At 42.9% G+C, this 16475-nt stretch overlaps 1 protein-coding gene across 1 annotated transcript in view; it reads right to left on the bottom strand.

Annotated features, from left to right (window-relative positions):
- Positions 1-1085: 1085 nt before the first annotated feature.
- Positions 1086-16475, bottom strand: part of UBE4B (ubiquitination factor E4B) — a 117812-nt gene continuing 102422 nt past the window's right edge. The window contains exons 22-29 of the mRNA XM_073603541.1: positions 14071-14306; positions 11698-11824; positions 8713-8857; positions 6002-6136; positions 5727-5918; positions 4646-4820; positions 3304-3450; positions 1086-1291 (exon numbers count right to left, since the gene is read on the bottom strand). Coding sequence (XP_073459642.1) covers positions 1230-1291; positions 3304-3450; positions 4646-4820; positions 5727-5918; positions 6002-6136; positions 8713-8857; positions 11698-11824; positions 14071-14306 — 1219 coding nt within the window. The 3' untranslated portion in view covers positions 1086-1229. The remainder of the gene's footprint in view (positions 1292-3303; positions 3451-4645; positions 4821-5726; positions 5919-6001; positions 6137-8712; positions 8858-11697; positions 11825-14070; positions 14307-16475) is intronic.

Genomic DNA, 16475 nt, shown 5'->3' with positions numbered 1-16475 from the left:
CAGTAATACAAAAGGGGTTTCATTAAAAAAATAAAGCAGAGACGAAAAAAAAAAGAAAAAAAAAGTCTGAGGACAGCTTGCCCTGGCCAGACTCCCTGGCACCAGTCACTTTGGTAAGGCTAAACATGGGTGCATACAGGAAATCTCCTCTTCCTGGTATGGGATGAGGTGTAAAGCAAGGGCTGAGGAGGGTGCAACCTGTCCGTCGGGTCACACACTATATCTGAACATCTCTTCCATTATAAAATGGCTCCCACGGCAGATCTTACAAAGCTTTATAATAATAAAAAAAAAAAAAAAAAAAAAAAAAAGCATTATCACGACCTGTGAATGTCGGAAGAAAAAAATGCAAGTTTCTTGCTAAAATATTACTTGGTTCTATCATTGAAATCACGTGGACTCGCACCGACTTCTTAAATCTCTTGAGTTCGGGGAGATCCCTTCGCCCGCCCTGAGATCCAAACCCCACCCTCTTCTGCGGCCAATTATTTCCCTTTCAGCTTTTTGCGGACCTGTGCTCTCGTGCAGCTCAGGATATATACAAATTACAGAGAACGCCATTCAGGAACAAATTTAAGGAAAACCACATTGCGTTGACTTGCCCTTTAGAGTAAATTATATGTAATGTACATTACATATATATTATATACATATGTTATATATATAACACAAATATATAACATAGTAATCGTAGATTTGTAAGCTGAATACAAAAATTTGTGTCTGACAAATCGCATTTTACTCCTCAGTCCCTGAATCTTACCACATAGTTAACTCAACAGTGGCAGGATCCTTGATTCAATGTGTTTCAATTATTCTCTACATCCTTTATTGTCAACACTGGTATCCAGGTGGGGAGAAGGGAGGGAAAAGGAAAAAAAAAAAAAAATAGTAGCAGCAGAAGTAAAAAAAACAAAAAACAAAAACATAAAAAAAGACCCTCCGGTAGTCAGTACACTGCAATTGGTTTGTCGAAGATCCTTGATTTCCTCAGTCAACCATCACGTTTTAATGCAAAGGCAGTCTCCACTTTCCATCCAGTAACGCTGGCCCTTAAGAAAATATAATCCCCATGTTTTTAAATGTTTTTTTTCCTTTCTTTTTTTTTTTTTTACTATCCATCAGGTGAGCACGTCAATGCTTGCAATATTATTTAAATATATGTACAAGGTTCTGTCGCCTGCGGACTTCCTCCAGCAATGCAAACCTCTTGATGATAAGCGATCGTGTCACTGGTCAGTGTTATGCTTCTCCCGCATCCACGCATGGATCCGCTCCTTCAGTTCTGGCACTAAAAAAACAAAGCAGAACAAAAAACGCATTTTCAGAGGAGGAATACAGAAAAGGCTGCTAGTAGCACAGGTTCACTTTGATAGGACACAGACGGCATAGAAACAGGAAACCAGTGAGCTCGTCCGCAGCCACCAATGACTGACATTACCTGAAGGGGAGGAGCCTGCTGACAAGACACCAACATACTTCCGGGTTCCTATTTCCACACAGACTCGTCTTCTCCTCCCAATGTGGTCTTCATTCCCCCTGCCTGTGGCCAGGAGGTGGAGGTGTGAAGGGACTCTTGTCCCATGTGTGTGTGTATTTGGCTTCTTTGCCCCCAATGCTTATTAGTTTTAGGAGTGCATAGGATATATTTTTTACTAAAAATACATTATTACTATGGAGTCCGTTTTCACTGTTTTCACCTAGCTATCCTTGGGATGCCCACTCCTTTCCCTGTTGAACTGGCTGCAGGCTTTCATTCTTTATTGCCGATTTCAATAGGACTACCACTGTCTTGCAGTTCTCGGTCGTATATTCTTGTCACACGTTTACAACGTACACTATTTTACCAAAAGTATTGGGACACCTAGCTTTACACGCACATGAACTTTAATGGCATCCCAGTCTTAGTCCATAGGGTTCAATATTGAGTTGGCCTGCCCTTTGCAGCTATAACAGCTTCAACTCTTCTGGGAAGGCCGTCCACAAGGTTTAGGTGCGTGTCTATGAGAATGTTTGTGAGGTCAGGTACTGATGTTGGACGAGAAGGCCTGGCTCAGTCTACCCTCAAATTAATCACAGAAGTGTTCTATTGAGCATTCAAAAAACCAAGATTTGTTTTTTTTTAATGCTTTAAATTTTTAAAAACTGGCGCCAATGGTGTTTCTGAGTAAACCGGAATTGATGTCATGTCATCGCTTCCGGTTTACTGTTACGAACAGGCGATCAAAGTCAATCCTGGCTTTGCTTGGCTGTCTGGCTGCTTGGGTCTACTGGTGGGACGGGAGAACCCGAGAGAGCCGACCCCTCCCGCAGCTTGTAATAGCAATGAATCCACTCAGTTTGCCATTACAAGAGAGCAGACCGCTGGCTCTAAAAAGAAAAAAAAAAAAAAAAGGCATCAACCCAGTGCAACCACCGAAAGGACAGGAAGTGGTTAAAGAATGGCCTCTGCCCTTCTGCCTGGGGGCCAGAAGACTGCAAACAGGTAGATAGGTGAATGTAATTGCAGAAGAGACATTGCATGTCTCTTCTGCAATAATACTAGCCTGCCTGCTCCAAGTCTTCTTTTAAATGCCTTCCGCTCCGCTTTAATAAAGTTAAAGTGTTACTAAACCCACAAGAGTAAAAGCAGTCTGTATATGCAGAATAGCATGCTTTTTATACTCACTGTGGAACTTAAGGGGTTAATCCTCTGCATTGTTCTAAAAGAGCTTGTGTCCTGTATGCACAGATCCTCCCCCTCCTGCAGGGTCTCTTAGCAAGGCCAGTACTGCTGCACATGCTCAGTTTGGTCTCTATTGTTGGTGAGAACATTTCCTGTCTTGAGCTGAGCTAGTCAGGTCACATGGTATGACATCACACATGTGGGTGTGTGTATACAGATTCTAAAATGACAGCCCAGTCCCTCCCTCCTCCTCCATGCCCAGTAAAAAAGAACAGGGGGGGGGGGGGGACGACAGGTGTCACATCTTGAATGATGGATGATCCGCCTCCCATAACAGTATGAGGACACAGGCTATAGTGGAAATCTCCTCCTACCTGCGCCCCCAGCTCTTGGGCAGACCCTGCAGTTTATCACGTGACTGTGGTATACAGATCAGCCAAAAAGGTATATAGTGGCAGTATTTTAATGTAAAAAGAAGATTTATAGGCTGTGAGCTGGGGGGGGGGGGGGGGGGGGGAGAGGCAGATTAACTATTTTCATATTACTGGGTTTAGTAACACTTTAATGGTAACATTAACAACTGCCACGATGTTCATATAGATGCTGTGCCATACTGCAGGGGTTGACGTGAGCTGTACCTGGTTCAAGCATATTCTCGGTTAGGGTCTGTCTGTTGAAGGGGTCCGTGGACGAATTTAGGAGGTGTCGCAAAATAATTGACCTGTCCATGATGGTTCCAGATGGCAGTCTCACCGGCTCCAACATTAACGTATCCATCAGTGGATCTGAAAGAGGAACAGAATCAATACTAAGGCACGTTATAACTAAAAAAGAAAAGAAAATGGTGTGTTATAAATTAGAGAGCCCTAAACTGCATACTTGTTAAGAGTCAGTAATTCAAAGTACTGATGCAACTGGATCACCATAACATAACATTTCAATAAGAGGTCAACAAGGGCAGCCCTGTTCTTACTTACTGTAGGTTTCGATTAACCACTTTCAGACCAGGACTTTTCTGGCACTGTTTGTTTACATGTAACAATCAGTATTTTTTGATGGAAAATTACTTAGAACCCCCAAACATTATATATTGTTTTAAAGCAGAGGCCCTAGAAAATTAATTGGTGGGTTTTACAATTTTTTAGGTCACAAGGTATTTGCGCAGCGGTTTTTCAAACGCAACTTTTTGAGAATTTTTGTTTTAAAAAAAACACAATACATAAACAATTTTTTTTTTTTGTAATTAGTTTAATTTTTACACTGTTGCTTTACATTTTGTATCACTGATTGCTGTCAAAAGGAATGTAAACATCCTTGTGACAGCAATAGGCATGTGACAGGGAGAGATCTGGGCTCTATAAGACCCCAAAATCCCTCCTCTGCCCTTAAAAGCATTCAAAGCACATTGGTGTATTTGGATGCTTTTGATATATATATATTTTTTTTTTTATAAATGGCACCGTTGACATGTGGGTTAACCTGGAAGTGATGTCAGGTCAACGCTTCTGGATTACCATAGCAGAGAGCCAATCAAAGCCCATCCCGGCTTTGTTCAGCTATCCGACCACCTGGCAGACGTGCTGGCTGGTCTCTCAGTTCCCGGGTCCAGCAACGTACGGTAGTATTAAAGTCACACTGTAAGATCTGTAAAGAAGCAAGGTCGGCACTCCCCTGTAATAGAAGATGTACGGATATTTGATTGATATTGATACCTCTGATACCTCTGTGGTGGTCTGCGTCTTCTGCCCACCTTCTATTTCAGTACTGCAGCGTCAGTGTCTTTGGCACGCAGCACTTTGATGCTGCACCCTGAAAGCGCACACTTTGGTTCCTGTGGGCCCGATATCCTACTTCTAATTACTTGATCTCACACTATGCTACAGTGGGGATTTTTTATCATTACAAATTCATACTCTGGGGATAGAACCCAAAAAAAACCATCGACTAAATAAAGGTTGAGGGCAGAATGCTTTTCCATACCTCTAAACTCATCCGGTGCATCACTATAATCGATCTCAGCTCGAGCGTTTCGCGCTACAATCTCCTCCACCTTCTCAGCAAGCAGCTTGAATTTCTCTATGGCAATGGTGGATTTGATTCCAGCTTTCCTCATCTTAGAAATAACCTCTTCAAATAGCTCTTTGCTGTACGATCTCTGCAGGAAAAGAAATGAAGTTCTATGAGCAGTGGAGGACCCAGTCTTAGTGTCCCCTATTAGACACCGATAGCAATAACAACCTGTTAGGGTTGTCATCACTTTTTACAAAACTTTAAAAAGTCCTTGAGATTCTTTTTCAGGTAAGGGGGAAAAACGGTTTGTTTCTTTGTAAACCATGTCAAAATCTAAAAAAAGTAAATGATTAAAAAAAAAAAAAAAAAAAAAAAAGTACTTAAAGTGGTTGCAAACCCTTCCATATACTCAGTGAAGGGACTATACTCAGGTTATACACAGATGAAATATCCTCCTTCACAAGTTGTACCTGTTTATCTGCAGTCTTCTCTTCTCCACACCTGTTCAAAGTGCGGAATTTATAAGCTTGTCAGCTTGTCTGAGAATTCAGGAAAAAGGGGGTGGAGAGCTCAAGTTGGACTCTGCACAGCTCAGTGAGGATAGCTCTGAGAGCTGATTGGAGGGAAGGGACACAACCCCCCACCCCCCTTCACACAGGAATAGAGCTGAGGCTGTCAATCAGCTGGAGCTCCCCCTCCCCTATCACCTTTTTTTCTCTTGGTGTCAGGAACACTTGTCAGAAGTGATTAATGCTGATAGAGGAAGTAGGCAGCAGACAAATGACACTTAGTGCTCTTAATTAAGACAATTGCACACTATAGAGGGATATGCTTTGTTTATTTTTCATGTCTGAGGTTTACAACCACTTTAGCACTTACCTGAGCTGTAGAAGTGGAAAAGAAAAAAGTATTCAGCATATTTTGCAGTAAAAGTTAACAGGCATGGGGCTGTTAGTCTGACAATCTAGGATAAACCGGGTGCAGCAGGGATTCTAGTTGCCGAACTAAACCACATTTCAAAGTGAGATAAGTGGAGAGAAATCAAACTGACCTGGTCATCTGCTATAGCCTTTGCAAACCGTGGGCAGTCTAAATTCAAATAGATATCCGTGAGCTGGTCCAGGAGCTTCTTTGGTTCAAACCCGTATTTCTCTGGATTCTCCACCTTCAAGTCTCGACATTTGGGCCCACACAGCTGCTGCAGGTTAAAGTTCAGCATAGCAGCTAACCTAGGTCCCAACTCCTGCACAGAAGAAAAGCGGTTAAGAACTGGGCATTGGATTTGAGACGACCAGATGCTTAAATATTGGGGTGTTCAGTACTCACGGGTCTCAGGAAAGGTTTCTGCACTTGCTTAGTTAGAATGTGGAACATGTCTACCGTTTCTGTGGCTAAAGCGAGATAGGAGCGAGAGACTCGCTCATCTTGGGCCAGCTGAGACTGGCGTGCTTGTTGTTGATCCTGCAAGAGAAGATAAAAACACAAACCATCTAATAAAACAATACCGCCAAGTGCAAAAAATCATAAAAGCTTTCAAAGGAATTTCCTAAAAAGCCTACTCAAAAGAGGATGACTGCCCTGTAAGTGAATTATGTACAGTGTCCTGCAGTACTTGATAAACATGCCAGCTTGAGAACAGGAACATCTACGGGACCTTATTGAAGAAGGCTGATGGCTATTAATACAGGCAGAGAGACGTTAGAAAATGCTCTAAGTGAAATGGATGCAAATAACCCTTTGAAAATAAAAGAGCACATACCCCACTAAAGTGTATACAAAGAGGAACCTTTTATTTTGAATGGAGTATGAAACGGTTAATACCCGTTACATGGCAAACAAATATGCCCCATTGGAAAGATTTTTCTTTACTTCTTGTTCTTTTGGTACAAGAGACAATAGTCACAAATACTAAAAGGATGAACCTCCTAAGCGGGGACCACAGGTAACAAAAAAAAAAAAAAAAAAAACAAAAACCCTTACAGGAGATTCCAACCTATTAATATGCAAAACAAAAAATGTTTTGGCTTTGAAGGCCAAGCAGGGTGCATAAAAACCGATGATTTTTTTTTTAAAGAATCCAAAACATCTGATATTTTTAATTTAAATTAGATTTTTTACTGTGGCAGAATGGCGCAGCTGGGCGAAACTACGTTACCTTACTTTGCTTTGCCTGTTGGCCACTAGGGGCGCGCGCGCCCGCAGTGTTTGCCCAGGGCCGATGCGAGTGCCCAGCAGGCGCGATGTGTGTTTACGGGGGCTCGTAAACACACAAAACCCGGTTCTTTCAGGGGAGAGGAGACAGATCGTGTATTCATACTAAAGTATGAACATCGATCTCTCTCTTCCCCTCGTCAGTCCCATTCCCTCCTAGGGAACACAGTTAACCCCTTGATCGCCCCTTAGTGTTAACCCCTTCCCTGCCAGTGACATTAATACAGTAATCAGTGCATTTTTATAGCACCGATCGCTGTATAATTGTCAATGGTCCCAAAAATGTGTCAAAAGTGTCCAATTTGTCCTCTGCAAAATTGCAGTCCCGATAAAAATTGCAGATCACCGCCATTACTAGTAAAAAATATGATAAAAATGCCATAGATCTATCCCCTATTTTGTAGACGCTATAACTTTTGTACAAACCAATCAATATACGCTTATTGCGATTTTTTTTTACCAAAAATATGTAGAAAAATACACATCGGCCTAAACTGAGGAAAAAAAATTTTTTTTTTTTTTTTTTTTTTATAAAACAACAATGTGGGATATTTATTATAGCAAAAAGTAAAAGACGGTGTTTTTTTTTTGTTTATAGCACAAAAAGTAAAAACCACAGAGGTGATCAACTACCACCAAAAGAAAGCTCTATTTGTGGGAAACAAAAAAAAGGACATCAATTTTGTTTGGGTACAACGTCACACGACCGCGCAATTGTCAGTTAAAGCGACGCAGTGCCGTATCGCAAAAAATGGCCTGGTCATTGAGCAGCCAAATCTTCCGGGGCTGAAGTGGATTTAAATCAAGCCTTTTTACTAGTGATTTAAAATAGACTTGATTTAAAACAAATCCACCCTGAGGCCAAATTCATCTTTTGACAAAAAAAAAATAAAAGCACATCTTTCTGCAGGTTAAAAAAAAAAAAATGTGCATTTATAAATTTTTTTACACTGCAGATCGTGGGTGCAATGCCTGGATCATGCAGACTCTTAGTAAGTTGTGTTCCTTGAGAACTATAAGCCATCAGCTGCAATGGCTGACGGTACTTGTAATATATTTAATTTAAAAGGAAACCATTAACAAATGGCACGGCCATATGTGTGGTGTCCCGCACATCCGCACTGTTTTCAAATAGTGACAGCGGGTGCAGGGACAGGATCCCCTGCTTGCTATCAAAGAGAAGGGAGCACTGGCGATCGGGTGGTTGGTGCATAGGAGCATGTTAGAAGTTAAACCCTAAATGTGGATGTAACATGCGCCTAAAGGTGAACTTATACATGGAGTTGAAAGCAGTTCAGCAAGGCAGCAAAGCGTGCTGTCCAACCATACCTGAATTTCAGCTGTCATTGTTCAAGTGCAAGTTAGAAAACAAAAGTCTAAAGTGCTCCTGGCTGCTGCAGGCTGAGGTTCAGCTACAGGAGATCCAAATGATCCCTATTTCACTTCTTGTGCATTATTGATAATCATTGCACACTAAATATCAGACTAATGTACAAAACAGTTAACTTCTATTTCTGTAATTAGGTCATTATTAAGATCTAACCCTTGTGTGTCTGAATAGGCTATAAAAGACTGACTAATCAGATGACTGAGATTTTGACGCAATTCATGTGGGCTGGTGCCACGGCTGTACTGTGTAGGTATAGTATTCAAGATGGTTATGTGGGCGCATGTACCAATACTTGACAATGTTCATGTTAATATTGCCTTTGGCTCTATATGCAGGTTCAGATTTTACTTTATTGACTTGTTTTAGACTGTCAAACTGTCGGTTTATTCCAATAAACATTTTCCTGATTTAAAAATAAAAAAATAAGATCTCTAACCCGAGGAAGCTGCTCCCAGAGCTCCTTGTTCCTCATTTCTTCCTGCACCTCGTGGATGCGTTTCAGAGACTCCAGGCTCTCGTCCAGCAGGAACGTGGTGTCATTTATCAGCATGTTAATGTAACGCACAAATTGTTTCCCCGAGCTGTAAAGACAAAGTATTCTGATATCAGATAGAGAAAGTACGAAAGAAAATTTATCTCAACACATTGCCTGCCCTGCCTCCTGATGCTGCATGCTCAGCTGAACACAGGAGAGTCACTGCCTGCTCACTGCTCATCTCCATCAATACAGTCTGATTGTCCTAGTGTGGGTCACAGAGGATACAGAGTAGCCCTGCCAAAAAATGCGTGCTTAGACTACAGGTTTTCCTGGTAAATTGAAAGAGGTTTCAAGCCAGTTGGGAGGTTTATGCCTCATTTATACCATATGTGCAGAGAAACTGATGGAAACTGACATGCAGATTTCACATCAATATTCATGCTAGTCACAGTGAACTTTAAACACGTTGCAGATTCCTGCGCAGGAAGAAATCTGCACGGAATCCCAGTGTTGTGGTGTTAACAGGGCACATAGAAAACAGTTGTTTTTTCTGCATAACGCATGCAGAAAAACTCCCGTCTCTCTGCACATGGTGTGAATGAGCTGGATGGAAATGAGCAGTTCCTAAAAAGAGCCTTTAAAGTGGAGTTCCACTTAAAAGTGGTTGAGATTGTTTGCTTCCCCCCTCCCCAGTTTTTGAAAGGTACCTGTACCCACTTCCGGGAGACTTGGCTGTGGCGAGATGCAGCAAGGTCCCCTGGACGTTTGGCCCACTCCTCCTTCCTTCGCCGGACCAGTTAGAAAGGCTGCAGAGCCGGTGTCTTGCCGAGAAAGTTCCCCCGGCGGATAAGGTCCCCCTTGTACTGCGCAGGCGCAGCGCTTGCACAGTACGAATGACTAGGAGCCACCGAAAATAGCCGAAGATGAAAAACTTCAATCAGCTGTACACGGCGCCTGCGCCCTGGGTCCAGGCTGAAGCCCCACCATCCAAGCGGACCTAGAGGGGGAATAAAAAAGTCCCGAGCGAAGCGAGGCCAGCGAAGCGAGCCCGCGAGGGGCCCTCTTACAGGCGCCGTGTACAGCTGATTTCTCTTCTATTCCCCTTCGGCTATTTCCGCTGGCTCCTACTGCGCAAGCGCTGCGCCTGCGCAGTACAGGGGGGGTCCTTATCCGCCATGAAGAACTTTCTCGGCAGAACACCAGTTTCCCTCACCACAAATGGCAGCGACAGCACTCGAGAGCCAATCAGAAAATTGGCTGGGGTGCCGACATTGCGGGATCCCTTAATAGGCAAGCATCCTAATATTAAAAGTCAGCAGCTACAATATTTGAGAAAGGGTTAAAACCACCACAGCAGCAGCGCTTTGCCCCATACATTTCAATGAGCAGGAGTGGTATACACACCGCTCCTTCACCGCTCCAAAGATACTGCTAGCAAGACTTTTTTTACCGTCCTGCCAGCGCACCGCTCAAGTGTGAAAGCCCTCGGGCTTTCCCCCCTGGAGTGTGAGGAGCGGCTCTTTTAGGGCGCTTTGCAGGCGCTATTTTTAGCGCTGTAGTGCCTGCAAAGCGCCCCAGTGTGAAAGGGGTCTAAAGGATGATTCTGCCTCAGATACCCAAAGCAGCGCAACTCAATGTGAAGAGGCAACACAGCTAATCCATGATAAATTTTGGCCACAAAATCATCCAAACAGATGCGAATTGTATAAAATCATCAGTAGCTGGACATCGCTACTTAATGCAAAATCTATTTTAGAAGACCTACAAAATGCCTGGATATAGGTATGCTGTAGGTTCCCAGCCCCTGCTCTTTGCTCCACCAACTTATCAACTTCTTCCCCTTATTATGGAACATAAGCCCAGCAATCTTGTGTAGAAGTCTTATTCTGCTGTCTGCAAATTCATTATTTCCTGAACTTTGGGCATAGCTCAAAAAAGAAGCATAGTCAGCAACAGCATCCCCCTAGGTTTCTGTCAGGACAAGTTTACTTTAAGGATAAGTTCACCTTTCATAACATATTACACCCATATTTAGGGTGTAACATTTTATGAAAGGACCGCCCCCCCTCCCCACTGTGACAGCTAGATAGGGGAACTTCTCCCTCTGCTAGCTGTCAAAAAAATAAATGTGGCCGAGTGGGGCTCTGCCGGCCGTGTCACTCATTCACAGTCCTCTGCGAATGGAAAACTACAAGTCCCGACTGCTTTAGTGGCTGTCGGCTTCTAGTCCTCAATGAACTACCACAGCACTGTGAGTGCTGTGGTAGTTAATTGATTCTGCCTCTCAGAGCGTATGAGGTACAAGCAAGCAGATACGCTGACAGGTCTGCAGTAGTACTGCATGGCATCAGCGATATGCTGATCGCTGGTGCAATGCTTTACAGGTCCCTGCAACAAAAAATAAATGCACATTTTTTTACCTGCAAAAAAAAAAATAAAATTGTGCATTTATTTTTTTTTTTTGTCAAAAGGTGAAATTATCTCGCTCTCTCTCTCTCTCTATATATATATCTATCTATATATCTATCTATATATCTATCCCCCAGCTCATGACCTCAACTAAGGATGGAGATAAAAACTCACTGGTAACATCCTTTCAGAAATACTGCATGGCATCAGCGATATGCTGATCACTGGTGCAATGCTTCATAGGTCCCTGCAACAAAGAATAAATGCACATTTTTTTACCTGCAAAAAAATGTGCATTTATTATTATTTTTTTTTTTTAAAAGGTGAAATTATCTCTCTCTGTATAAATATATCTATCTATCTATCTATATATATAAAATAAATAAAAGGTAAGACCCCCAGCTCATGACCACAACTAAAGATGGAGATAAAAACTCACTGGGCAACATCCTTTGTCTTGTCTGCAACCTGTGTGCATATATTTATAACTTTAATTTCAAGCCTTATTCATACTTTGCTTTGTGTGTTACTCACTTGAATTCCTCCATAAAAGTGCCATGATGGGCCGGGTGCTGCCAAAGGCTTTTGAAAATGGTGCTGATGTGGTAGCGGATAGTGAACTTGTCATAGAATTCACTGGTGGCACCCGTGTGCTCAACATCTGCCAAAAACACAGACAGCGCATTCATTGGGAGAAGATCAAGCGGATCATAAGTGTCAGTACCGGGCAACTCGTGCACACAAGCCAGATCTCTGAGAGCCACTGATAAGCTGCAGGCCCAGAGAAGACCAGAGAAAATCAGACCATGCTCAAGTCAACACAGCAGAACTAATGGCAGGAATCGCTCTAGCAGAAGACATGGAAGAGCCGTCATATTATTACTACAAGGTCAGGTCACGCATACACAGAAATCACATAAATGCCTGTTGGCCATTTATGAAATAGCTCAGGGCCCTTTTCATTTGTGATGAGTTTATTTGAAGAGAAATAGTCTTATCCACTGAGATAAATATTTAAATTCCAAATGGACACAGAATTTTATCAACATCAAACATAAGGGGGGCCTGCACATACCTGCAGTTTTCTCCCTGGAGCCCAAGAATCTGGGCACACTATGTACATTGTCGCTGATTTGGGCTTCTAGCCAAAGCTCTGCCTCTCCTCCGCATCCTATGGTGTACTGTAGGCCCTTGTCTACTGGCTGCCACAATGCAGAGACATGGTTCTGACTTAGAGCTCAAATTAAAATTAACAGGCCCTTTGCCAAAGATTAAAAAAAAAAATTGATATCCCTTTGTCAAATAGGTAATTATGGTCCAGAGGCTCTGGGGAGTGCGGCTGTGTTCTTTGGGTGCATTTCAACGATTTATTTTCAGGGCACTTAAAGAGGAACTTTACCCAAAATTTCTGCTCGTCTGCCTCCTCTCCTAAGTTTTAGCACTTCTATTTTTTTGGGAGGGAGCGGGTACCTGGTTTTAACAGGTAACCGCTCTCACTTCCGGTCAGATAGCCGTGGCAATCCAAGTGGAAGTTTGGCCCTCCCCTCCTTCCCCCGCAGCCTTCTGGACACATCAGAGGTCCCAGAAATCTGCGGGGTCATTCACAAAGCGCAGGGCAGCTCACACATGTGCAGTGGGAAGCCAGCTGTGAGGCGGCAAGCAGCCACAGCAGGCTTTCCAAAGTAAACATGCTGGCTCTTGGAGCCAAAGAGCCGGCTCAGGTGAGGATAGGGTTGGATCCCTGGACAAGCAAGTGCCCCATTCATTAAAAGTCAGGACTACAATATTTTTTGTTTTCAGGGCGAAGAACCGCTTTAAAAAGACACTAGATGAAAAACTGACAAAGTGGTTTTGAAGGCTCAATGTTTTATAATCTTCATGTATTCTAGGCATGAAGGTAAAAAAGCCTTCTGTGTGCAGCCCCCCCCCCCCCCCCATACTTACCTGAGTTCCCTCTCGATCCAGCGATGTGCACGAGAGCTGAGCTTCTCCCAGGTCTCTCGCTCCTTATTGGCTGAGACAGCAGTGGGAGCCATTGGCTTCTGCTACTGTCAATCACAGCCAGTGAGCCAATGAGGAGAGAGTGGCGAGTGGCCGAGCCATGGCTCTGTGTGTCTTATGGACGCATAGCGCGGGGCTTGGGAGTGCCCCCAGAGCAAGCAGCTTGCTATTGGGGGAACCGGCTGAAGAGGAGGAGCCAGGAGCACCGATGGAGGACTTGAAAAGGAATAGGATCGGGGCTGCTCTGGGCAAAACCATTACACACAGCGGGTAAGTAGAACATGTTTGTTAATTAATTAAAAAAAAGAAAAAAAAAAAAAGGAACCTTTAACGTCACTTTAAAGCCCAACTCCAGCCAAACGGTCTGTTTTGGATACAGAGGGGAAGCATAAGAAACCAAACAAGTGTTTACCGTTATCAGTGTCTCTATTGCATTATCCACTCCTGTACTGGTAACCAAACAGAAAACTAAGGGGGAGTTTCATCATAGGGGAGGGTCCCACAGCAATTAAAACCCGATGTAAGTTCTACCCCGTCCCCACATTATCAAAGCACAGGTCTCTTTAAGCCCCCCCCCCCCCCCCCCCCATGGATGTCCAATGTGTTACCCTCTCCATGGTAACATGCAGTATTTTGTAAACTGCTCAGCCAATGTACCGCAATCCTCTTTTGCGCTTCAACACACACGGTTAACAAATGTACATTGCGGTGCACCCATTGTGCATGATGAGAACATGCAATAAAGTGCGATAAAAAAAGAAAACAAAAAATGTTACAAATCACAAGTGTGAGGTCAGCCTAACGGTTTAATGCATTAGGCCAGTTTTCTTATGAAGTTGACAGACTGCAGCACACAAATAATTTGGAGGAAGTCACAGCATTTTCTGGGGCCCAATCTTTCCTTACCAGTGTAGAACTTCATTAGTGAGGGCACCAGGAGTTTGACTGACAATGGGTGGCCTTCGATCATTTCAAAGAACTTCTGCGTCCGGTGCTGTATGGCGGGGTTTGTGACGAACATAACTTCCACCAATTTGGCCACAAGGTAAGGGTTTCTGATATAGTTCTGGTTGCATAGCAGTACCACCAGGAACGTTGCAATATCCTGCGTGCTGGATTCAAAGAGGACCTGAGGAGCGTATCTGGGAGGAGAAAAAAAAAAAAAAAAAAAAAGGTTTTTATAAGCTCTGTAAGAATATAGGATTTTGGTTGCTTTACAAGAGAACCTGACAATTTTAATAAGCTGATTTTGCTATATCCAACACCATCGAAAGTTTTCTGTATCCTTGAACTTCGGATTTGTCAACTTAAGATTCATAGTTGGATTCAAGACTTGAAATGGATACTGGGAGAGTGCACCAGAGTCCATTAGCCCATCTACCCATGCCCTGCTATGCTGTAGTTGCTCCAGCGCCAGCAGAAGAGACTGTTGGGAATTGTGGATGAACGCAGCACATGCTCCACATGTCCTGCTGACTGAAAAAGGTCAGCAATACCCTCAGCGATATAGTGCAAAGATGAAAAGACGTCAGTGCTATGGCAAGGGAGGGGAAGGGTTAGAACCTCCATCAGCTATTTACTGCTCCCTGTTTACCCCCTGCTATGGACATTTAATCTCTTTTGTCCTTGTTTAGTTTTCAATACACTCAAAAATATATGTAAACCTTAACAATGAACTTCTCTTACCTGCTTCATTTTGGTCTGTTAAACACACAACAGAAAGCATTCCTTTATATGTTTGATAAAGGCACACAATTACCTTTTGATCTAGTCAAATTAAGAGCCATCATGTTCTCTCTGCCTATCTTATCTCAGAGACCATACAGCCCTCTCTGTTCTGATCTTTGACTACAAGTCAATTTGTCCTGATGCTGTGAATAAGACAGTGGGAGTGATTGAGTAGATTAGCAATAAACACAAAAGACCACTTAGTCCACAAAAATGCAAAGTGCTGTTAAGCCGACAATAGAAAATTGAGAGGAGTGCACTTCAAGCAGAACAACAGGTATTTTTCTGCACTGGCAGCATGTTTAACTACTTGCCGACCGCCCGCTCGCCACAGATTTATTGCGGCAAGGTGGCACGGCTGCGTGAATTGACGTACCTATATGTCATCGTGTGGACGCACACAGATTGGCCAGAGGGGGAGCCAATCAGCGGGTGATCACCCATGATCATTCCCCTCTCGGAGGCAGAACGGGGATCTGCCTATGTAAACAAGGCAAATTGCCGTTCTGAAAGGGAAGTACATGGAGATCTTGTGTTCCTGCTAAGCAGGGACACGGATCTCTGTGTTGCCCCAGTCAGTCCATCCCCCACACAGTTAGAAAACACTCCCAGGGAACACACCTAACCCCTTGATTGCCCCTGGTGTTAACTTCTTCCCTGCCAGTGTCATTAGTACAGCAACAGTGCATATTTTTAACACTGTTCACTGTAATGTCGTCACTGGTTCCCAAAAATGTGTTAGTGCCGATTTCTACGCCACAATGTCACAGTCCCGCTAAAAATCGCTGATCGCCGGCATTACTAGTAAAAAAAAAATAAAGATAAGTACAAAATTCCATAAAAATATCCCATATAGTGTGTACACGCTATAACTTTTGACCAAACCAATCAATATACACTTATTGGGATTTTTTTTTTTTACCAAAAATATTTAGCAGAATACATATTGGCCTAAATTGATTAAGAAATTTGATTTTTTACATTCTTTTATTGGATAGGTTTTATAGTAGAAAGTAAAAAAAAAATATATATAAATAAATAGTCACTCTGTTTTTGTTTATAGCGCAAAAAATAAAAACCGCAGAGGTGATCACATACCACCAAAGGAAAGCTCTATTTGTGGGAAAAAAAAGGACATCAATTTTGTGTACAGAGTCGCACGACCGCACAATTGTCAATTAAAATAACGTAGTGCCATATTGCAAAAAACGGCCTGATCAGGATGGGGGTAAAACCTTCCGGTCCTTAAGTGGTTAAAGGGTTCAAATATGAGAAAATGTGCACATATTGCAGAGATGTACTGCATATGAGTTTTTTTATTTTGCCTTTAAATATTGCTTTAACCACTTGCCTACTGGGCACTTTTACCCTCGTCCTGCCCAGGCTAATTTTCAGCGTGCAGAATGCTTTGATGAAAGCTTCTTAGCCAAAACGCGTCAGCATAGCCTGTACCCATGTAACCAAATAAAGGACTTTTATTCAAGAGCATCCGAGTCGCCAACCATTTTCTGATTCTAATTTTCAGCGCTGTTACACTTTGAATGACAATTACGCAGGCATGCAACACTGTACCCTTATGACAT

Source organism: Aquarana catesbeiana, linkage group LG10 (genome assembly GCF_042186555.1).
Source record: "Aquarana catesbeiana isolate 2022-GZ linkage group LG10, ASM4218655v1, whole genome shotgun sequence".
Classification (NCBI taxonomy): Eukaryota; Metazoa; Chordata; class Amphibia; order Anura; family Ranidae; genus Aquarana; species Aquarana catesbeiana.
This window is presented reverse-complemented; position numbering and strand designations above follow the sequence as displayed.